Here is a 24,445-nt window from a genome sequence, read left to right as displayed (position 1 = left end):
AAGCAGGAGTATGGGGTGCAGGGTGTGTGCGGGACTCTGCTCACAGACTGGCCTCAGTTTCCTGCTTTGCTCCCGTCTGGACAGAAGGCACCCACGAGGTCACAGCCTGCAGACTCTTACAGGACATCGTGCGTGTGACCGTTACGGCACCTGGCACTGAGGGAGTGCCAATGCATTCTAGCTGTAAGCATGACTTGATTCTTGTTTTCCCTGCAGACAGCTTATGTTACCGACGACGGGGTGTTTTCATGATGCTCAAGACTGAAATACTGAAGAAACAGCCTTGCATTTTTAAAAGAGTCATGTCAGGCTTGGAGAAATAGATTTGTTTTTCCAAGCTAAATTCTTTGAGCCCTATTGATATCTTTGCTTCAGGTCTCAGAAAATGAGAAGTGACCCCTGCCCCCCACCAATGCCCAGCCATGCAGTCAGGACTTGGGGTATGCTGTGCTGGTCAGCGTCCCAGCAGGGCAACTTCTGCCCACAAAAGGATGGACCGTCAACACAGGGTGGTCAGGATTATTGCCCAGTTCTTCCATTGCTTATGCATGTGTTTTCGCTCAAGAGATATTTATTGAATACTTACTATGTGCCAGACCCTGTGCTAATAGTAAATTATACAGAATCTATGCCTCATGGGAACCTACATCCTACTGGGGAGGGAAAGCAATAAACACATAAATAGAAGGAGAACTGTAAATGTAAATAGAGATGCCTTAATGTCAGACCGAGGTAGGTGGTATTAAGACAAATAGTCAGGTCAGTGATAAAGAGCGAAGAGAACACCATTTTCAAAAAAGTGGTCAGCTCTGAGAGGACAAGCTTTGAAGCAAGCCCTCAGGGAAGTTAGGACATTCAAATATCTGGAGGAAAAGCATTCTAGATTGAGGAAACTGCATGTGCAAAGGCCTGGAGACAGGTGCTCACTCGACATAGTCACCCAACAGCGGTGAGGCCAGTGTGGCCAGAGCAGTGACCAAGAGGCAGAGGGGTGAGATGAATGAGAGAGGGGGCTGGAAGCCAGACTGTGGGTCTTGCTGGCCAAGGAAGGGCAGAGGATTTCCATCTCTGCTTAATAAGAAGCCACTGGAAGGTTCTGATCCTCCCACAGGCTCTGACACATGTTTTTGTGGGATCATTGGTGCTATATACAAAACTGATGGATGGGCAAGGGGCCTGGATGCCAACTGGGAGATGAGACAGGATGGTGCCTCAGAGGAACGTACCTCTGGGACAGATGGAGAAGTGCATCTGGAGTTGGGGAAGAGGTGTCAGATTTGCTGAGGAATCAGACAGTGGGGCATTCCTGGACGACAGGCCTTGTGAGTGACCCTACAACTTTGTACCTGGGCTCTGTGGTGAATGGGGGATGGGGCAGAGCGCCTTCTGGGGGCAACTGCACACTTGGTTTCCTGTTTGATAAGTCTGTGAGTCCAGTGGGGATGTCAAGGGTGCCCTCTGAAAAGGGGGCAGCAGCTAGACTGAGGGCAGAGGCACTGGGGAGGGTTAGAAGCTGGCTGACATCATCCGGAGCAGAGAGACAGTGCACGGGACCGTGGGGCAGAGGGTAACAGGACTCGGGGTTGGGAGTAAGGCAGACCGGCACGTGTTCCTCTTTGGCCTGGGTGCTGGGCCCAAACCGGACAGCATAGGAAGCACGTGAGCTGAGACACAGAGTCTTCAGGGGCTATTTTTCTTTAAAAACCATCAATTTCCCTTGCACACCAGAAGGGCCTCCCCAGAGGCTGTGATAGGACACGGAGAAAACAGCTTCTGGCTGCTCTGAGCCTCCCCCCTCCCCGCACCTTCCCCTCCACTGTCTCAGAGAACAATGAAATCTTTAAGTGAGATAGCAGACAGGAGATGCAAAAACAGGGGTTAACCAAGGGGGCACAATACAGCCGGAGCGTGATTTTCCTGCTAATAAGCAGCTTACAGAGCTGGCAGATCACAGCCTCCCTAAGTGTTTCCGTGTTTTTCAAATGGAGCTGTCACTGCCCATTAGCTTCAGGAGCGCTCCCTAAATGGAGACGTCAGCCCTCGGGAGGCACAGCCTGGATCGGCTCTGAGCCTGCTGTGTCCTTGGAGAACGCGCCGCTCTCTCTGCAGTTGGGATCCAGTGACACGCACAGCGTGGACCACACCTGTCTCTCTGGCTGCCCTGGCTGGGTACTTCAGCCTCACTTAGCTACTGAAAGAAAACCCACCTCCCTTGTGGCCAGGGCACACCACTGGAGCTCCCGGAACCGTGCCGGGGACCCAAGCCAACATGGTTATTTGAATCACAAGGCGCCGCTTTTCAGGGCGGAAGAGAAGAGTAATGAGGAGTTTGACTTGTTGTTCAATTGTGCCTCTGAAGCTGAGAACCTAGACAGTTTGAAAAGCTTCTCTGTGAGCTGCTACATGTGAGTTCTTTCACCCCCCCCCCCCCCGCGCCCCCGCAACCCTTCTTCTCTTCTAATTTCTGTTTCATTGTGTTAATAACAGCTCCGGGTCTGGCTGTTGAAAGTGGAGTTGGCTTACTCATAACACCAAGAGGGATCTTTCAGATGCCAACCTGGGTATGTCACTTCTCTGCAATGGCTCCTCATTGCCCAGGGCCTACACTCCTTAGCCTGGCTCACAGGGCTCTGGTCACCGGGTCACTAGCCCCTCAGTGCCCATTCCCCACCCCCAACACACCCTCCAGCTGTACTCAGTACCCAGGGTTCCAAGAACACTCAGGCAAGAGCTGTCTCCTCTGCCTAGGGCCGGGGGGGGGTTGTAAGAACACTTGCCTCCCCACCACTCCTCCCACTGGGACATTTCCTACACATCCTTTTTCTCTCCAGACCACTTCCTGCAGATTTTCCCTGGACCTTCCCTCTATACGCCTGGGTTGATTCCACCAAGATACAAGATGTTCATCAAAAAATTACAGGTAGAGAGGGGGAAAAAAAAGTTGACATCAAACTATCCACCAATAGGGAAAAAAGTTAAATAAGTAACGACACATCTATCTGAGGTATTATTACCATGCAACACAGTTTTTAAAATTAAAAGGAGATGTAGAAGAATATTAAATGGCATCGTTACATAGAATTACTACCTGCATGCAGTATGTTCCCATTCTATAAGTCATACACACAAACGTGTGTGCTTACAAATATCGCATATTGTCTACATGCCTATAAAGACCAGAGAGTTACAGACTGCTTAATTTTCTCCTTCATCTTTTCTGCTTGTGTGTTTGAGAATTTAAATAACAGAGTTTTTAAATAAGAAAACTCCCCAAAGAAGCTAATTTAAATGAGGGAGCTATTGCCATTTTGATGCCTAGGTGCTTCTTCTGCTGGGAGGGTGCTAACGCAGTGGAAATACGATGGCACACGAGAGGATCCCTGTCCTTGTCATCATGGAGCTGGTGGTCTAGCGGAAGAGACAGACACACACAGGCCACCACATGGCCCCACGTGACAACTAGGGCCACTGAGCACAGAAGTGAGGAACCTGAGAAGGGCTAGGAAGACTTTCTGGAGGAGGTGACACCTAAGCTGAGTGCAACCAGAAGGAAAGACCCCAGGGGAACCTGGCATCCAGGGCATCTTCAGGAACCCAAACTAGAAGGTCACAGTGAAAACATACATAAGCTATACAGCCTGGGTAAAAAGACAGAAGAGTCTTTTCTTTCTTTTAATGTGCAAATTCAATGAAATTCTGGGTGGTTTTCATGCCTTACAGACAGCTCTTGCCAGCAGGACGACACAGGAGGAACCCACCCAGTGAGAGGCAGTAGGCTGTACGCAGAAGCACAGAGCTGTAAACACGTTGGATCATTGTTAAGTTGTTTGTGGACCGAGGTTTCTCTCCCGAGCAGAGTCAGACAAAACACAGCGTATAAAGACAAGAAAGATTAAAGCTCCCTTGTCTGCAAATAGTGAAGATTCCTTACAGTTGGGGTATTTGATCTCTTGTGTCTATTCAGTTAGAGGGAAGTCAGCAAGAGAGGGGCCTTTTGTGCTTGGTAGCAAGTTTCACGTTTTGTTTTATCTAAAAATAAGATGCAATGCTCTCTTGTCCTCCAGATTTTGGTCCAAATGCCATCTCCCCAGAGGAGCTGTTTGGGATCACCTCCGGACAAAGTAGGACCTCCAATTCTCCCTTCCTGTTAGTCTTCCTCAGAGCATTACTTGTGCATGGGTAGTAAAAATACCCAAAGACCCAATCTATATTACACGTTTATTTCTTTGCTTCTCTGCTGATGAATTCGTTATATTCTCGTCTAGACTGTAAGCCCCACAAGGGCGCAAGTCACACCAGGGCCTTCCCAGGACTCAGGACAGGTTTGGGCACATGGCAGGCACTCGATGTTGTCAGGTGGATGAGTTACAGTGTCTACTAAGTGTGTACAAACCTGATGTTGTTTAAGTACTTCATAAGCATTATCTCATTTAATCCAATGGTTCCCTGACATCTCTGCGGTACAGCAAGGCTAAGTACCTGACTACAATTTGATCCCAGATCTGGCAATGATCCAGACTCTTCCATCAGCCTTGTACATTTCTTGGCGAAACAAACAAGTCGTTCAAAAGCACCAAGAGAAAATCCTTTGTTATTTCACCCCCTCCATACCTTCATTACGTTAACATTTTAGTCTGTGTCCTGGATGGCTGGACAAACAGACGGATGGAGGCTTATTCCTCTTTATACAAAATATAGAATCAGTCCTTTATTCTTTACCCTGCTTTTAAGAAATGAGATGAAACACACGCTAAACATTCTCCCTTGTGAATAAAGTGTCATATTTTCTTATCTATTCTTCACCCACGTCACTGGCTTCAAATAAACTAGCCCTAATATAGTAATTACCCCATTTATTTGTCTATGTTTTTATAACCTTGATTCTCATGGGTTTGTGAGACAGGCAGGAAAAGAGTTATCCCCACTGAACAGATAATTTGGAAAGTTAATGACTTGGTCAGGGTCATACAGGGTCAAGGAGGGGAACCAAGATTCAGGGTCGGGTCTGTTGGATTCTGAAGACCACAGGCTTCCCACTACTTTTTACTGTCTTACAAATGACATCTGATCGTGTGGTGGGAACTTAAATGCTGACTTGAGTACTAGTCCTAGCTACCAAATTTAACAGGTGAGCCAAATTCCCTAAGCCAACTTTTTGTCATATCAAATGAATCTACCTTGTAGTGTAGGGTGAGGAGGACTTGATGAAATGCACAGAAAACATGTGATGTGGTAGCTGGTAGGTGCCATGGAGTGTGGTGAGCTAGTCTGAGGGCAGTGGCCTTGCTCTGGTTACAGAGGGGTCCTGCAGGCCCTGTCATGGCTCAGCCTCTCTTGGGATATTGCTGTTACAAGTACAGACGTTTAAGACAAAAACAGAAATCTTCCCCCGCTCCCCAAGGCTGGTGGCATACAGGAGGGAGGTGCAAGGTGAACATCAGGCCCTAAATGAGGGTCTCAGTTAGAAGCGAGGGACAGATGTGGGCTGGGGGGGGGGGGCAAAAAGGACACATTTCCACTCCCCCACCGACTCAAGCCTTGCTAAGGCATTTTTGATTTTTTAATGCTTATTTTTGATAGAGACAGAGACAGAGTGAGAGTGGGGGAGGTTGCAGAGAAAGGGAGACACCGAATCTGAAGCAGGCTCCAGGCTCTGAGCAGTCAGCACAGAGCCCCACGCAGGGGCTCGAACCCATGAACCATGAGATCATGACCTGAGCTGAAGTTGAATGCTCAACCGACTGAGCCACCCAGGCACCCGGCTCGGAAAGACATTTTAACGCAGATTCACATACCAAGAAGTTGTTGTTCTTCATACCCTACTGTGGTGGTGGAGGGGCTTTTGTGGTTGTTTTTAAGAAACTGCACATGTAAACAAACAAGAAATGAACATTTTTCTCTTTCTGGGTCACACATGTCTTGACATCATGGCATCAGAGTCTTCACGGAGTCAGTATTTCTGGACAATTAGCGAGCTCAGTGCCATACAAGTGGGAGAAAAGAGGGGCTTGAAAAGAGAGGAGAGCGAACTCTGAATTTATCCTGCAGATGCACTCCTGCACATAGGAAATGAGGAAGCTATTAAAAGAACGAAGTAGATCTCGAGGTGTGGACAGAAAACAATCTGCGAGACAGAGGGTAGTAAAGGGAGGCACCGAAATTGAACATGAGCGCTGGCATCCTTGTGCGTGACATGGGCAGTCCTGCGCTTGCACTCAGCCTCTGGAGAAGGCCCCCCAAACTGCGTCGCCGTGCGTGGCCCTGGGAAGGAGAACCAAGGTGCCTAGCTGAGGGTCAGGGTGGGCGGAGGAGCATCTCATCGTGTCGTTTTGATGCTCCTTTGTATATTTCACGTTTTCAGGATTTTTTTTAAAGGAGAGAAGATCAGAATATCAAATAATATAATGAGGTCTAGAATGAGAAGACAAGTCTGTGAGAGAAGACCATTCTGAGGTTGTTGACGGTTCCATGGGACAAATGTCAAAATAGAGAGGTGGGGGCAGAAGCCAGATGCACCAAACCGAGAAAAAGAATAGATTGTAAGGAAATACAATCTCGGAGGTAAGAAGAATTAGTTCCTCCAAAGGTTTGTGTGCATGAGCAGAGGGGGCAGTGGCCCTACTAGCGGGAAGGAGCAATCCCAGGTTTGAGGGAAGGGATTTTTCTTTAATGTTTATTTATTTATATTGAGAGGGTGGGGAAGGGCAGAGAGAGAGGAAGAGAAGGAGACAGAGAGAGAATCTCAAGCAGACTCCTTATTGTCAGCACAGAGCCTGACATGGGGCTTGGACTCACGAAACAGGACTTGAATTTCAACTGGCACTCACTCAGACTTTCTAGCTGTGTGGCCATGGGCAAGTTACTTAACCTCTCTGAGCCTTTTTCCTTACCTATACAGGGAAGGTGATAGCAGTATCTATTTCACAGGGTGGTTGTGAGGGTGAATGAGATATGTAAAGTAGACAGAAGGCCCTGTTTTCTAGTAAAACTGAATAATTTCATAGAACACGCCTGACCCATTTTATTGTTACGGTTGTAAATAGTATTAATAAAGTCCTGCATCCATTAACTGGAGGGCCCATCTTCTTGTCCTGGCTCTGTTATATTTCCTGTGTATGTCACTGAGGCAAATCTCCGGGCCTCTGCTTGCTCCTCTCTAGAACGATGGTATCTAGTCTCACGTCCCAGGGCTCCTCCAGTTCTTGACTCCTGTTGTTTTCAGTGGTTACTGCCAGACATACCCTAAGAGTTTTGTGCTCTCCCCCAGCATGTGACCTTCCCATCTACCAGTTCAGTTCACACTGCTAGCTTCTCTGCTGGGGGACAGCTCAAAGTCATGCACTTGGCAAGTGATTTAGGAATTTCACTTGGCCCAGGAGTCTGCCAATTCCAACCGCCCAAAGGGAGCCTGGTTTGATCCAGGGCTCTCCACGGGTGGGTGGAGAGACTGGAGGGAGAGATAAACAGACAGACTCTGGGCCTCTGTGTCCTAAACAACTCTCGGCTATTTGTACGTCAGTGTCTGGATGTAGCCTAATATTTTGATGAGGATCCGCGTACGCTTCACACTCTGGATAACCGAAAGAACAAACAGCGCCAAGAGGGGAGATGTCTATTCCTTAATGAGCCTGTCCTGACTGCCTCAGTTCAGACGCCGCCATGCCCTGCTCTCGGAGGATATTCAACGTCTGCTGTCTTTGTCAGCCTCGAAATCAAAGCCTGAAGGAACAGGCAAGATTTGCATCTTTGAAAACCCTGCCAGTGAAGTGTCAAAGGCGTGAATATGTTACTTGTTTGTTGCGATATTTTAAAATACATTTTAAATCATTTGAATTGTTGAGAATATCTAGTCTCTTTCTATTATGTAACAGACCACACTGGGTGTAGTGTCATGGCTTCTTCCCGCTGGCGCAATTTCAACCCTCAAAAGGGGCTCCAAGTGCTCCTAATAATCTTTCCAAGGAGACGGGGCAGTGCGGGGTCTGCGGTTCAAGCACCTGCTGGCTGCTGGACCTTGAGCAAACATCCTAACCTCTCCAGGCTATGTGCCCTCATCTGTTATACGGTGACAATGGCACCTACCTCAGAGAGAATTAAATGAGGTAATGCCTGGAAGGCACTTAGAACACTGCCTGGTATAGACAAGAACTCAATATTTTGTCCAATATATTTGAATAGTACGGGTTTCAGAAGAATGACTTTAAATCCCAGCTTTCCAAAAGGTATTGTTCTCCTGAGCACTTGGTGCTTCCTAGGGGAGCCAGGATCTATTCTTAAATAAATCGTATTAGGTAGAAAGTTCGCCCCCTTTCTTAAGCCTCACATTTGGAGTTGTAATAGCAAACATGCAAAGGTTACACTTTGTGGCTCCAATTCAGAAATGTCAGCACATCAAACACACACTCAGACGTGCACTCAGAGACACTTACTCATACGGTGGAAAGGGCAATTAGGTTCGGAGGAGAATGTCACATGAACAGAATTGCAGCTCATTAAAGCAGTACTTGAAGCTTTCGACCTCAGCTACATAAACAATGTTTTCAGATGACAGAACTGCCGAGAAACCAAGTCCTGTGAGCATGATTTAGTTTCCAAAGCAGGTCGGCATCTAGAATCCCGGGAGGATGCAGGCCATGATATGTGATCAGATAATGATGCGGTGTTTGGGAAACGCTATTACACGAAAGGCTGTCATGATGTAGACTGGGGCCTGGGGGCTCAGCTTTTTCAGTACACAAGATCCCAAAGCTTTGCCGATGTGCGGATGCCTGAAAACTATTTGGAGCATTTTGTCAAGGGACAAGGAGGACAGGTAACACGAGCAGAAATGATTGGAATCGGTCTCTTGTACAAGGATGGGTTGGAGTCAGTGAGGCCTGACACCAGGGCTGGAATGAACGGAAGGAGTGAGCAATGCCGATCATGTCTGGATGGTTCCAGACGGCTGCCCTGGATGAATGGCTACAGGGAAAAAGGCTCTTCTTAGCATCGGCTTCTCAGAGAGCTGCACTCCTCAAGTCCTGCCCAGAATGAGTGGGCCATCAGAGGGAGCCCACTTTAGAAACAAAAGAGAGCCCTGTTCACTAGCGGGCGAGTCCTACATACACCCTAGTAGTTACGGCTCCACGGACTGGAACGAAGCAGGGCGTCCTTGTGACCCAGTTACTCTTCTCTCACCTCCTCAATTTGCTGCGTCTCTGCTGACAGCTGGGGAATGGAGCCCAAGGCTTGTGCCTCTACCCAGTTTGCCCAGCAAGCTTTGCACTAGCCATTAGGGACCCTGCCAGACTTCACTAAGGCAATTCCCAATAGTGTACGAATGCCATCAAAATCTCAATCAGGCATTTTGATTTCAACACACTACACCAGCCTATCTTCTACGGCGACATCGAACACCACGTACTACCAATCCTGCGAGCAGACGTGCTCACCCAGGGCCTCAATGCAGCCTCTACTGCAGCATGGCCAGATTCTGAACTGTTCACCCAAACCAAAGGGACTCTCCGGCTCCCTCCCCCAGCACGCGCCACCTCCCACACTGCCACAGATTTCACACTGGCAGGAGGAGGAACAGCCGTGCATGCCAGCACTCTGAACTCCAGACGCTTTCATGACAACCTATTTCATTCATTCCTCCTGCTTTTCTCCAGGACCAACAACTGGCTACCACATTACACTCCAGGAGCGATTACACAGGCAGCTGGAATGGATTCTCCTTCATCCATTCCTTCATGCCCCCTGGCATAATTACTGGGTATCCACAAGGTGCCAGGAACCAGGGAGGGCTAGGTACGTCAATATGAACACAACCTGGAGGCCCTCAGGGAGCTGCGTCCCACCCAAGTGCCCATTGGCTGCCACCTGGATGACTGCAACAGCCTCGAGTCTCCTGATTTCACCCCTGCACCTACAACAGTCAGAGTGATCCTTTGAAAACCCAGTCGAATCATGCCATTTCTCGGCTCAGGGCCCTCCAAACGCTGCCTATCTCAGCTGGAGTAGAAGCCACAGATCCTGCAGTGGCCTGCACCATCTGCTCCTCCTCTGGCCTCACCGATATCATCTCCTTTTCCCCTCTCTTACGCCCACTCAGATCAGCACTTGGCTTCTGGGTTCTTCCTTGAACATGCCAGGCAAGCTCCTGCCTCAGGGCCTTTGCACCTGTTACCACTGCCTGAACCACTCCCCCTCTGCCCCCAAGATAAACACACGGCCCATACAGTCCCCTCACCTTCCTCCCATGTTTCCTGAAATGTCAGCGAGGCTTTCTAACCACCTCTCTCTGATCCAGCTCTCCCCATCTCCACCCCTGTTTTGATTTCCTCCACAATGCTTATCTACTTCTAACATATTTGCTGATTTCTCTTTTTTCAAGTTTATTTATTTATTTTGAGAGAGACAGTGAGAGAGAGAGAGAGAGAGAGAGAGAGCAAGCTAGCAGGGAAGGGGCAAAGGGAGAGAGAATCCCAAGCAGGCTTCATTTTGTCAGCATGAAACCCAACACGGGGCTTGAACCCACAAACCGTGAGATCAAGACCTGAGTCAAAACCAAGAATCAGACACTTTACCAACCGAACTACCCAGGCGCACCTATTTGTCAATTTCTATGTTTATTGTTTGCCCAATCCCTCTAAAATGTAAGTTCCAGGAGAGCAGGAAATTGTATTATTTTCACTTCTGTGTCTCCAGCTCCTAGAACGGTACCTAACTTCAATAAACACCTGTGGAGAGGATGCCCCAGAGCGCTGGGCGACAACCCAGGAGGACAGAACCAGAACACGCCACTTCTCAACCCACTGCTCCACCACGCTCTCAGCCACACACACCGCCTTCTAGAACGCAAACTAGCACCACCCACCAACACACACTGACCCACACGAGCCTGCCGTGTGGCCCGAACCGCATTCACCAGCACGCACTGTACTAGGGCTTACACACCCCTGCAGCACAGCCTTCACCATCCTACACGGCTCAACAACTACAACACGATCTGCCTTTCAGCCCACTGGCTGGCGGCACCCCGCCGGACCACGCTCCAGCGCAGGCTGCACCAAGGGTAACCTCCGGGCCGGCAGCATTCCAGCACGTGTGAAAACATGCAGCAGCTCAGGCCCTACCCCAGTACCGCTGAATCAGAACCGATATTGTAACCAGGTACCCAGGTGACTCATGTGTGCCCCACAGAGTTTAAGAAGCTCTGCTAGAAGACTCCAGGGCATCCGTAACACTGACCTGGGAAACGGCGGACAGCAGAAGCCATGGCCCTGGATCGAAAGCGAAAGGATTCCTGTGCCGCATCACCCATCCTTCCCGATGCTCCCCCGGCATGCGCACAACCACCTGACGCCATGACTGATACAACTCAGCACCCAGATCAAGCCCTTTAGAAACATACACAACAGGGGTTCCTGGGTGGCTCAGTCGGTTGAGCCTCCGCTTCAGCTCAGGTCAGATCTCACCTTCGTGGGTTCGAGCTCCGCGTCGGGCTCTGTGCTGACAGCTAGCTCAGAGCCTGGAGCCTGCTTCCGGTTCTGTGTCTCCTTCTCTCTCTGCCCCTCCCCCTCTCATGCTCTATCTCTCTCCGTATAAAAAGTAAATAAAACATTTAAAAAACAGCCTCATGAGAAGCCCCCCCCAGGCCCTAGTATATATCCCTAAAGAACCCCTTATATTCCGCTGCACAGAGCACTGCAGCCTCTTACTTTACAGCCATTGATGGATTCCTCCATTTATTCATTAAAAATTATTAAGCGCCTGCTTGGTGCTAAACCTTATGCTAAGCACCAGGAATCAACACTGACACAGACAGTCAGAACCCTTCAGTCCTAGTCAAGAAGACAGACATCACGCTGAAGAAGCAATTATGATAAAGTATGATAAGTTTGTTGATAGGACACAAGCAGAATCAAAAAGAGGCTGCCTGGGGGTGGGGGGGGCGATGTTCTCCTATCTGAGGAGGGGGAAGGAGCAACACACCAACAAGGGATGGAGGACGGAGGTGGGTGCAGCGTGGGGAAGGGTGTGGACGTCCCACGTGGATGGCCGTGCCTGGACAGAGCTGGGAAGGGAAGAGGACACAATTGCACGCTTGAGGCATTGAAAGAAGCTAGGAAATGCTTGTTCTTGGAAGCAGAAGCTGAAGCTGAGTGGGCAGATGCTGGATTATGGAAGACCCCCCCAAAGCCACATATGCTAAGGAACAGTAGGCATGATTCCGGGGCGGGGGGAGCAGAGAGCCATCAGGGAAGCTTGAAGCAAGAGCGACACAGTGAGAGGCACGTTTAAAACTGACCACTCGGGTACGTGAAAGAATGCACCAAAGCTAGTGTATCTCAGTAGTTATGGACACCACTCGGCATACATCTCCTTGCCATAACAGAAGATGGCAAAACCCATGTTGCTGAACCTCCAATAATAGCACCCTTCACTGATGTTTGAATATAATCCTCTGTTATTACCCCACGTTTTTTTCTCGCGCTGCACTCTGCTTACTGACAGATACATGCACGCCTTTTAATAACCCACAAGGCACATGGCACTCGGCACACACTTACCACGGGCCTTGGGGAGGGTGTGTGGAAGGGGAAATGTGAAATCCTTGAGTGGGATGAGGACTCTAAGGCCGGCCTCCACCACTGAAAGGCATATGTGCAGGCTGAATCGGAAGGAGAGGTGGGCATCCATTATTATTATTTCTAATTCAGTCTCAGGGAGCAAGGGCAGTCAGTTCCTGCTTCCTGTTAGAGCAGGTGGCTGAACATCTTGAAATATACAGTGCAGGGCAGTCACTGTACTTCGAAAGCCACTGTTCAGCCCACAAGAGGGAATTCAATACACTGGCTGGTTGGAGACCATTATCAAATGCAGAATGGGCTGAGGATCCTATTGACCTCTTATTAATTATTGTAATCTTTTTATAAAACCAGTGGTCAGAACAGCCACTTTTTCCTAAGTATCTTTATGAGCCAGGTGCTGGCTAGATATTTTTATATTCATTACTGCTCAGCAGGAAGTTTCGAAATATTTACCCAGTCGGAATGGACTCAGTTGTAAAGAACCAGTACTAACAGGAGCAGATTAAATGTCAGCCTGACTTTGAGTCATCACTATGCCCCCAAATTTTAAACTGAGTCCTTGGGCCACATATGACTTGTGGATGTGTTTACTTCAGCCTGAACTGAGTTTAATTTTTAAAAATTTGTGGCTGATATATCAAAAACTAGCGAGCTCTCATCTAAAAAATCTCGATGCGGATAGAGTGATGCAGAGTCTATATCCCTGCAGGGCAAACCCGGCTCATAGAAGCCCAGAAAAAGGTAGTTCTTATTAAGGATAATTAAAAAAGGAGATTACAATCATTAGTAACGGTCAGCAGGATCCTTGCAACTGTGCAGCTGGAGGTGAGTGCCTTGGGGCCTTGTAGCTGGCTCGCCAGTCCCACAGTCTGTCTGTGCCCCAGCCACTCCCTCTCTCCTATTTACATTACCTGCCTGGCCTCATAGGCACCGGAGTCTATGACCTGTTCCAGGAAGGCACAATCCCTCATCCAGACTAGGCGAGAACCAACGTCTTCTTAAAGAAATTTTTCTCCTTGCCATGTTTCCCCAGCCTCTGAGCTTTTAACACTAAACTCCGCAGCACAAAACCTCAGCCTGGGGCACATCAAATTCACCCATGGGGCCCCACCCCCAGGGTTTCTGATTCAAGGTTTCTGGGGAGGGGCCCGAACATTTCATTCCTCAGATTCCCAGATGATTCCACTGGTCTGGGGACCACACTTTGAAAACCACTGCCCGTCAACTAAAGAATGAACCCTACCCAGAATGTCACTGGGTTCAACTCTGGTAGGGAGCAGACATTTGCATCTTTCCACCAGCAAGTGTGTGTGTGTGTGGGGGGGGGGGTGTCCACATTTTGAGACATCACGAATAGCCCAAGATACCCCTGTTAAATTTTGTGTCATCTCTGAGTTCCCAGAACAGAGAACCTGTTCTTGTCACCCAGACTGCTGTTTTGATCTTTTTCCAAATGGTTCATTAGAAGTGACAGTCCTGCCTAGGACATGCAGTGCCCCTCTGTAACGCCCAGCGCACACACGGACATCACCTTTAGGAACAGCATCAGCTGGACTCGACACAGTTCTACTCCTCAAAGATCCTGACACCCCAGACATCAATCAATGTGTGACGCGGCTAACAAAAATCATTATCAACTCTCCAAGAGTGCCGGCCGTGTGCTCGGCATGCACTGAGCGGTTTATGCGTCATAATGATCCTCTGATGCAGAGACTATTAACATCGCTGAATCACAGGTGATGAAACTGGGGGACAAACGCGTCCAAAGTCACCAGCTTTAGAATAATCCAGAGATTTTTGTAGGACCCATTGTATTCACTTGAGGGTCAGACACTATTAGAAATCTTGTACCGGTATTTGAAGATGGTGACCCGGAAGACAATCGGCACCTGCAGGTGATGTCATTTGGGACATGCTTGCAGGTGGAAGGTGTGCGTGTAGGGGGGCGCGGTTTGGCCTGGAAATCACAGGACTCGGGAATATAAGACCAGCATTTGCAAATGTCTGAAAGATGCTCTGCAGAGAAAAAGGCTCTGGAGGACAGAACAGGCCAGAGGGATGGCAGTTCTGGGGGAGCTGATTAGACACCAACATGTAGGTTTGCCACAATTAGAAGGGCCGCAAGGTGGAACTGGCTGTCTCTAAATAACCTGGCTTCCTAACCTCAGGGAGTGTCCAGAGAGACACAGGACACATCAGGGATGCTGTAAAGCAGGGATGCTAATGGTGTGGGATGGCCTGGAAGGCGCAGCACCGGGTAGATATGAGAATCACCTGGAAGGCTTTCTTTGTTTAATTTTTTTATATGTTTTTATTTATTTTTGAGAGAAAGAGAGCACGCAAGTGGGGGAGGGGCAGAGAGAGAGGGAGACACAGAATATGAAGCAGGCTCCAGGCTCCAGGCTCTGATCTGTTAGCACAGAGCCCAAGGCGGGGCTCGAACTCACAAACCTCGAGATTATGACCTAAGCCAAAGTCAGGGACTGAGCCACCCAGGCTCCCCACCGGGGAGGATTTCCTCAACCTACACGCCATTTGCCCCTGGGTATTCTGATATGCCTCAAGTAAAGTCAGGCTGTCTGAGGTTTGAGTCCCTGCTCCCTCGCACACCAGCCGAGTGACCCGGGACAGAGCACCTAACCTCTCCGAGCCCCCATTTTCTCTTCCAGGACACGGAGTAACAGCACCTATGTAACGGGCTGTGGCAAGGATTTTATCAGACACCACACATGAAGTGCATAATATGGTGCCTGACACATAATAAGTGGCCAAGAAATGAATAATAATAATAATACTATCAGAATAATTACTGTTTTCATCACGGATCTACAATTTCAGGTTTCAATGACAGTGTTTATGTGCACGTTTTAGCCTCAGTAGGCAGTTTCAGAGCTCGTAATAAAGTCACTAGGTCTCTGCTCTTCTTGGTCTAACAAAGAAGTATCCTCCCTGGGGACCTGCAGTCCGAATTAATTCAGGGTGAACTCCTCCTCCCCGGGTCTGACACTATGCTCACCTGAGTCTCTGGGGATGGAAAACCCTCCCATGGGCGCAGGACTGTGGAAAAGGGAGGCTCAAATCTTCGTCCTATAGACATTGCCTCACAGCCGTATCTACACTGAGAGCCTCTAAGAGGCCTATGAGCGAGCAGGCCAGCATTTGCTCTGAATCTATTTCGCCTCCGGCAGGAGGTGGCCGGTGGTGCTGTCTTATTTACTGCCTCGGACGTACTGTGTGTTTCAGAATTAAATACCGTGACATGACCTTTTCCATGTCAGTTTGAAGAGAAAATGACACCGTCGAACCAAGGAAAGAACGAGGGCAAAATAAGACTCCTTGTTAAGGTCCCAAACCGGACCTGAACCCTGCTCACCAAAGAGCCATCTCCAAAAAGTTGCCAGTGAAGACCGTCCTCATAACTGAACCGATACAGCACAAGCTCGAATCTGGCATCTCTCCCGCATCTGTAGAGGCCACGCTGTGTGAACGGAGATCTCCACGTTTGTACCCAGTGACCGTGTGCATCGACGGGAGCACTTACAGACATATTTGAGAGGGACATCGATGTCTACCCCTCAGAACACCGGGGGCGCACACAATCGGGAGAGGAGAGAGTGTGTTATGCGTGTGAATCCAAGAGTCGGAGGGGACAGTTTACTTACGGCTTTTGGCTTATATGGGGGCTGAATCTCTTTGCGTTCAAGTTTCTCCCAATCAATATACCGGAAAAATGCATGCTCTTTGATGTCACGTTCACCTTCAGGTCCACAACCCAGACGTTTGCCTGGGTGTTTGGTCATCAGCTTCAAGAGAAGAGAGAGTTTGAGTTTAATGCACTTCGGAGGACACATGAGCTGCTCAGAAATGAGGAGTCTAATGAATTAGGGAAGAAAGGACAACAAAAGACTCAATTTTTATCTTCCGCTTTTCATTCCAACAATGCTTTCCTAGAGAGGTCCTTATAATCAGAGGACCCAGTAACAGAGCCTGCCACTCCTTGTTCCAAAGCAAGATTGCTTATGGTTAATCAAACCTAAGCCTCAATATGGCCCTGAACTTCAAGTTAGAAATGTCACACGATGCATTCTGATTTAAGAATGAGTTTTATGCAATTACTGGTGCATTTAATGAAGACAGTTTCAATATCTTCAAATGCCCTGCCTCCCACCTCGAGAAAGCTGGAGTGTGACCAAGGCAAAGGCCACATTCATTCTGATAATATTTGCATTTCTCAGTAAAGCACTTGTGAAAATGACAAAACAGAAGAAAAAATATTAGTCAAATGGACCCAAGTTTCAAGTAATTACTTTCCAAAAGCTCATTAAATAGTCAAAAGCTAACCCAGCTCATTTTGCTTGTATCACACTTTACACTAAACTCCGCTGAGGTTTCTTTGGTGTTCCATTTAAATTACTTAATTATCAGAACCCTCCATCTTTGGGTCTCTGAGCCAGTGCTAAATAACAAGATGAATAGATGCTCCAAGATGAAACCAGACAGGCTTCCTCTTGTAAATGAATCCAAAGCAGCATGAAAACATGTCTGATCTCAAGACTTGAGCAAAGGCACAGAGAGCAAAGATGGAGGAGTTGGTGATTAAAAAAAAAAAAACACCCAACGAGAAGACCTGAAAGAGGAAAAACAAGCAGTGAAATGCACAAGACCAAGAAGCTGCCCAGAACTGGCCTGACACCATGATGTCAGAGCCCTTAGATTGTAGCAAAGAGATGAACCAGCAATGTATACCTACCCTGTTGGACATTCAGCTTAGCCTGCTTCCTGCTCCCAGGTAACTTGTCATCAGAAACTACCCCCCCCCCCCGCCACGAGCACATATACTCCACAGGTGCTATTCTCAGGAGGGAAAAATAAGTGGGCACTTCTATTCTAGGCTGCTACCTGATTTGCATGTACCTGATTCCCACAATAACCCAGTGAGGTGGGTTTATTATTTTTCCCATTTCAACAACCAGGCAATTGATACTCAAAGAGGTTAAGCAACTAGCAAGGACTTGGAGAGGTGAGAAGTGGCAGAGCTGAGCTTGGATCTCACCTCTGCCTTCTCCAGAACTTGGGCTTTTATGTTATTCTTAAAAGTTTATTTGTTTATTTTGAGGTGGTGGGGGAGAAAGAACAGAGAGAGAGAGAGAGAGAGAGAGCGAGAGAGAGAGAATCCCAAGCAGGCTCCGTGCTGTCAGTGTGGAGCCTGACACTGGGCTCCATCCCACATCTGTGAGATCATGACCTGAGCCAAAATCAAGAGTCAGAAGCTCAACCAACTGAGCCACCTAGGGATCCCCAGAACTTGAGCTTTAAATAACAAAGCTCTTCATATGTGGGCTCCTCAGGGATATCTGGGGTGTGGCTTGGTCAGGAAGGGTTTATTGAGGGCAAGCACATTGGGTCAAGCCCTGAGAGCTGTGCAGGGTTAGGACAGGAGGAAAGGAAGGGCTAGGAGGTCTAGGTTAGCACTACCAGTGATGTTATCAATGATGGCCTCTGTGAACTCAGTACTTTCTGTGCACCCAGACTCTGTGCTACAGGCTTCCCAGCCATTACTCTTTCATCTTTATTTTCACTTTACAACTATTATCCTCCTTTTCCAGATAAGATACCAGGTCTGGAGAAATAGTCATCTGCCCAGAGGCACATAGCCAAGGAGCAGAGCCATGGTTTGAGCAGACTCACCCCACTCCCACCCAGAGCTCTAGGTGCTCTGTGCTAATGCATTCTACTTGCTTTTATGTGAACATGTGGCCAACAGGGGCTTCTGTCTGCTTTAAGTTTGTTCCAAGTGGGAGTGGCATTCTGAGCAAAGTCATATTAACTTTTTTTCCTGGCAGAAAATAGGTTCTTTAATGGGATAGATATATAAAGAAAGGACCTCAATGGGAATGGAACGGTTTTTGAAAGCTGAACTCAATTTCCACGTAAGGACAAGGATGGCCAAGCAAAGAAAAGCCACTGCAAAATCATCCAGCACTAATGCGAGTCTCTGCCCAGTTACTGCACTCTGAGCTGATGTGCCTGAAGCCAGGCAGGCAGCTGGATTTAATCACTGTTCCAATCTCTGATCACCTCCCAGACGCATCCCCTGGGGCCTGCCTTTCGGGAGGAAGTGTTTGCTGTTCACTTGAGCGTCATCTCTTCTTTGGAGCCTCACTCAATCTTGAAGAAAGAGCCCACACTGGACTCAGCCCACTCAACTCTGAAAGGTCCTTGAACCCAAAAGTAAAAAAAGTCACCCAGTTAATCTTGAAGGTTATGGATCCCAAATTAATAGAAATCTGCTCCACCAGGGAAACCGCTAATTGGAGCTGAAGCTGAATGCAGCTGACCTGGAAAATCCTCTCTCCTCCATGACCCACTTAGAACCCCCAGCTGTCCCAGCAGGGAAGAGTCGTGAAGGGGAATGTCTTGAGCATGTATTAAGTACCTACTATGTGCTGATACCACACAAGGAGCTTTCTCTTATGTTAACTGACTTAATGCTCTCAGACAACTCAATGATCAATGAGGGTTATTATTCCATTTTTAGAGATAAAGAAACAGAAGCCAGAGCTGCAGACTAGGACCACACACCCAGGAAGTGGAAGGGTTGAGATTTGCAAAGGGTCTTGAGCTCCCAAATCCCCCACCTAAAACAATTCCTATGGCAGTGTTTGCATACTTAGATGCCAAGAGGGGTTAGTGCCGGCATTAGTAACAATAATAATAATAATGGCCCATGGGCTTTGGATCAAAACGCCAGGCTCTGTTGTAAGTGATACACGTGCATGAACTCATTTAATCATCAAAGAATCGTGTATGGAGTTATATCATTGCTTTCAATCCACAGATAAGGCTGGGGAACTTCCCTACAGTCATAGGGCTGCTGATGCCAGCACCAGGATTTGAACCCAGAGGAAACTGGTTCAGATGGGGAATCTCTGCAAATTGGAGAAGGCATGCCCTATCTAAAGGGGACACGGTCTTCCCATCCAGCTGGCTGGTGCTTTATAGGAATGATGGACCAGCATGGCAGGGTCAGATTTCTCAAGAGAACCTGGAAAGCTAATTTTTATGGGAAATCCTTACCCTTTAAATGGTGGCAATTATTACACAAACTAAAACTCAGTATGTGACCTCTTCCTCCCCCACACAACATGTCTGCAGGGGTCTGCCCTGACCTTACATGGTGTGGTCGTCGTAGTGTTCTTCTTTACAAGCCTCACTTAAGTTCCCGGTAAACCTCTGGGTCTCTATTCTCTGCTCCTCATTTTCCCTCCTCTTGCCTCATGCTCTCAAAGAAAATATTTTCACCCAATTCACTTCAAGATGTTGGGTACTGAGACAAATTCACACGTGGTTTCCCCCAGGGATATTTGCAGCATAACCTAAGCAGCTGAGATACAAAGCTCAGGTGATTCACCAAGAGTGAGAATCTAGGGGGTGTGACAAGGTGCTCTACCCGGAGAGGTCAGCCCAGCTAAAACAAAGTGCCTGCATTTTCCAGCTTTTCTGCATCCATGCAGCGTGCCAGGCATTGACTGGGGCCCGGAAGAGTGGGGCTGTATCGAGCAGTGCTGGCTTATTCAGACACACAGGTGGGAACCCACGGGGAAGGCATGGCCACGCCCTAGCCTTGAAAATGCACCTGTCCCCCCGACTGGTGGGAGAGTGAATACTTCATAAAGGCAGGCTCTATGGGCCATATTCTCTGCGGCTCTTATAGCGTTTTCACACTTCCATCAGAGCTGAAATGTTCCCACATTTGCGTAATAGGTTGAACAGCAGGGGGACTTTGGCAGACTTTCACAGATGTCCAGACAATCTCTAGAGTGAGATTGAGGTTATGTACAATCTGAGGAAGCACTTCAGGTCATCCTGACGGCACCAAAGGTGAGGACCAAGGATCTCCAGGGACTTACTGAGGTCCCTGGAGCACACCTGGCCTAATGCCAGGTGCATAACAAAGCAATCTTCACCAGCACACATGTGCCCGCTCTCTTCACTGGTGCAGTCTACACACACTGCAGCATACAAAATGTGCATGCTTTTCAGCCCTTTGTGGGTTGGGTGAGGGGAGACCGGGGATTTTGAAGACAAAATTTGGGTCAGCTTATCCAGAGTATCCCTTAAACTCAATATTGCATGATATTTTGTTAAGACAAAAGTTAGTATTAACCACACACAAGGCTGACAGGTCCGTGCCGCAGACCTCTTGCACACCTTCCCATGGGTCCCAGCTCGTTGGCAGAGTTTCTGTGCTTCCTATCTCATTCATTCCATATGCATTCCCTCGTGTAGGCTACGGCCTGGAGCCCAGCCAGCAGCAAGATACAGTTGCAGGCAGACCTCTCTGCTACTTTTGTGCAGACTGGAAAAAAGCTCTCTTTGCCCCGGGAGGTCCATGCCAGGCTCACAGACCAGCAAGTGGGGGGAGAGATAGAGTTCAGTCTCTATTCCCCCTCTCTCCCTGGGTGAGGCATCCTTGTGCAGGGTCCTGACCGCCACCTTTCAGGGGCTCACTCACCCCTTTGCAGATGGCCACGGCTTCCTTGGACATGGACTTTGGGTAAGCCACGTTGTGTTCCATGATGGACTGGAAGAGCTCGTCCTCATCCTCCCCTTCAAAGGGTGCCTGTGGGGCAAAGAATAGTGTGGGAAGAGAGGGTTCCTGCCTGACCCTCCTCCACTGCCCCAAACCATTGGGCCCTTTTCCTTGGGGTCCACAGTGAGGCCACACTCAGGAACTTCAAGGGACAAGATAAGGAAAAATAGTCAAAAGACGAGGGTAACCCTAAAGCCAAGGAAGTCCTAGGGGTTCCAATCTATGAGCAGGTATCAAGTAGACACCTTCACCTAGAGAAACCATGCAGATGGGATTCGGCGAGGACTTTTCTTACCAATCACTTAAAATTCAATTACCTGCCCAGCCAACATTTCATACAGCAGGACTCCAAATGCCCACCAATCCACGGACTTCCCATAGGGCTGATAAGCAATTATCTGGAAAACAGAAGGTATTCCATCAGCGAGGTGGTAAGCTTCTTGTCATGGCTGGAGACTGAATACTCACTTCTTTAATGTAAGAGTGAAGCATCTTGGGGCTGCAAGGGGGAGGGAGAGCTCTTCCTTTGGCTCTCATCTGCCTACTGTGAAGGATTAAATTGGCTGTTACAGTCCCAGATTATGAGCCACTGTCTAAAAGAGTGACTAAGGAGCCTAGTGCCCACTCAAGCTATTTCTTTACCTTAGAAAGATAGACAGATGTCATTTACAAGGGTAACTGCAGGAGGGGGGGACATCTGTGGGTGTCTTACTGCCTTTTCAAAGCACTTAGTACAGTGTGTTAATTTTATTTTTATTTTTTTTGAGAGAGGGATTGAAAGAGAGGAGGGGAGGGGCAGAGAGAGGGAGAGAGAGAATCCCAAGCAGGCTCTGAGCTGTCAGTGCAAAGCCCGATGCTAGGATCAATCTCATCAACCATGAGATCATGAACGGAGCCAAAATCAAGAGTCCGATGCTAACTGACTGAGCCACCCAGGTGCACCTCCCCAGTGCATTATTTTTTCATTTTAACACAGTGAGTGGCATTTTAAAGAAGGAAAACAGTGCTTCTCATTACAAAAATAATAACATTTACACAACGATGGAAATACACTTAACACTACTGAACTGTATTCCTAGAACAGAATCTAGGAAGAAACAGACCAAAGTGCTATCATAATTTTTCTCTTGATAAATGATTATGGGTGATTCTAATTATATTCTCTTAGCTTGACTACCACTACTACTGAGTACTGTAGTATTTCTTAACTTAGATATGGTTAAGATGGCGAATTATATATTTTTTACCACAATCAAAAATTTTTAAGTTAAAAAGTTATAATAGCATTCTTATTATTATACTATTTATTTTAAAATATAGATAAGCAAATAAGTAAAAAGTAAAAACACAGACAAGCTAAGAGAATACAATTAGTATCACCCATAATCATTTATCATCAATAGAAAAATTATGATAGCTCTTTGGTCTATTTCTTCGTAGATTCTTTTCTATGAATACATAGTAAATTCATTAAAATTCCACATATTAAAGTGTGTGTGTGTGTATTTTTGTAAAACACTTTCCACTTTAATATGTGGAACTTTAATGAAGTATTTTATTCCCTTAAAATTTCCACGCAGAAGTCGCACATCAATGTAATCAGTTTTTACCTCTGCACAGCATTCCCCTGAATGGCTATACCAAAATTTATGTTGCCTATTCCCAAGATCAGGTTTCTTCTATCATATAGATCCTTGTAATTGGATATTTGGACATTTGTCCAATTATTTCCTCGAGATAAATTCTTAGAAGTAGAATTGGTGGATCAAATGGGATGTATGATTTTTAAAAAATTATTTTATTTATTTTATTTTCATCTTAATCCCCTTCACCTATTTCCCCAATAGCCCCCCACCTACCTCATGTCTGGTAACCATTGGTGGGTTCTCTATAGTTAAGAGTTTGTTTGTTGTTTTGTCTTTGTCTCTTTCTCTCTTTTTCCCTTTGTTCATTTGTTTTGGTTCTTAAATTCCTCATATGAGTGAGATTGTGTGGTATTTGTCTTTTCTCTGAGTGACTTATTTCACTTAGCATGATATCCTCTAGATCCATCCATGTCATTGCAAATGGCAAGATTTCGCTTTTTTATGGTTGAGTAATATTCCATATATATATTCATATATATGCATTCCATTCATCTATCAGTGGACACTTGGGCTGCATCTTTAGTCTGCCTATTGTAAGTAATGCTGCAATAAACACAGAGGTGCATGTGTCTCTTTGAATTAGTGTTTTTATATTTTCTGGGTAAATTCCCAGTAGTGAAATTACTACATCATACAATAGTGCTCTAATTTTTTGAGAAACCTCCAAACTGTTTCAATGACTGAACCAGTTTGCATTCCCACCAAGAGTGCAGGAGGGTCCCCCTTTCTCCACATCCTCGCCAACACTTGTTGTTTCTTGTATTTTTGCTTTTAGCCATTCTGACGGGTGAGAGGTGCTCTCTCATGGTTTTGATTTGCATTTCCCTGATGGTATGTGATGCTGAGCAACTTTTCATGTGTCTGTTGAACATCTGGATGTGTTCTTTGGAGAAATGTCTGTCCATGCCTTCTGCAATGATATATATTGTTTTAAGGTTTTTGATACCTAATACTTAGTACCAGATTTGTATGGCAAAGTCTAGAATAGCTGTGTGACCATCCACCTTTCAATACACAGGGGTGTAAAACTGTATCAAAGGGTTGAGACGGTGGCACAGCAAAGGTCCAGGGTCAGTTCTGACATACACTTCAGACTGCTACTTCTGAGCTGTGTGACCCTGGGGGAGGTTACTTAACTTCCTGATATCTCAGTTTCCTCACTTACAAAAGGAATTTTATAATACCTAGGTCACAGGGTTTTGTGAGGAGGACGGGGAGATACATGCCTCTCACACACTATGCCCTCCAAATGTTAGTTGTAAGTAGAAGTTTTTCTCATTCAGTGATTGACTCAGTGAATGTGTCTGCGCGAACTTGGCTCTAAGACGAAATGTCCACTTATTGAACTCCATCTTCTACCTAAAACCTTCTATCCTAAAAAATCAGAAACACCCTCTGAGGAGAATTAAACAGCAAGAGACCAAAGGGAAAGCTTTCTGTGAGAACACTTACTGAAAGTGTTTTCACACGTTTAAAGTACTTCATGTCTTATTTGAGCCTCATGACAACCTAACAAGTTAATCCTTTCACAAAGGAAAATAGAGCCTGGGAGGTGAAAGAAGTTGCCAGAAGGTGATGTGGTTATTAGTTAATGGCAAAGCCTGGGCGAAAGCCTGACCCCAGCTTATTCC

At 47.2% G+C, this 24,445-nt stretch overlaps 1 protein-coding gene across 6 annotated transcripts in view; it reads right to left on the bottom strand.

The window, feature by feature from the left end:
- Positions 1–24,445, bottom strand: part of PRKCB (protein kinase C beta) — a 302,187-nt gene that overhangs the window by 8,890 nt on the left and 268,852 nt on the right. For all 6 annotated transcript variants that reach the window (XM_029947104.1, XM_029947100.1, XM_029947101.1 and 3 more), the window contains 3 exons: positions 21,486–21,566; positions 21,091–21,198; positions 16,238–16,378 (listed from right to left, as the gene is read on the bottom strand). In XM_029947104.1, coding sequence (XP_029802964.1) covers positions 16,238–16,378; positions 21,091–21,198; positions 21,486–21,566 — 330 coding nt within the window. The remainder of the gene's footprint in view (positions 1–16,237; positions 16,379–21,090; positions 21,199–21,485; positions 21,567–24,445) is intronic.

The sequence above is a fragment of the Suricata suricatta genome, chromosome 8, assembly GCF_006229205.1.
Source record: "Suricata suricatta isolate VVHF042 chromosome 8, meerkat_22Aug2017_6uvM2_HiC, whole genome shotgun sequence".
Classification (NCBI taxonomy): domain Eukaryota; kingdom Metazoa; phylum Chordata; class Mammalia; order Carnivora; family Herpestidae; genus Suricata; species Suricata suricatta.
This window is presented reverse-complemented; position numbering and strand designations above follow the sequence as displayed.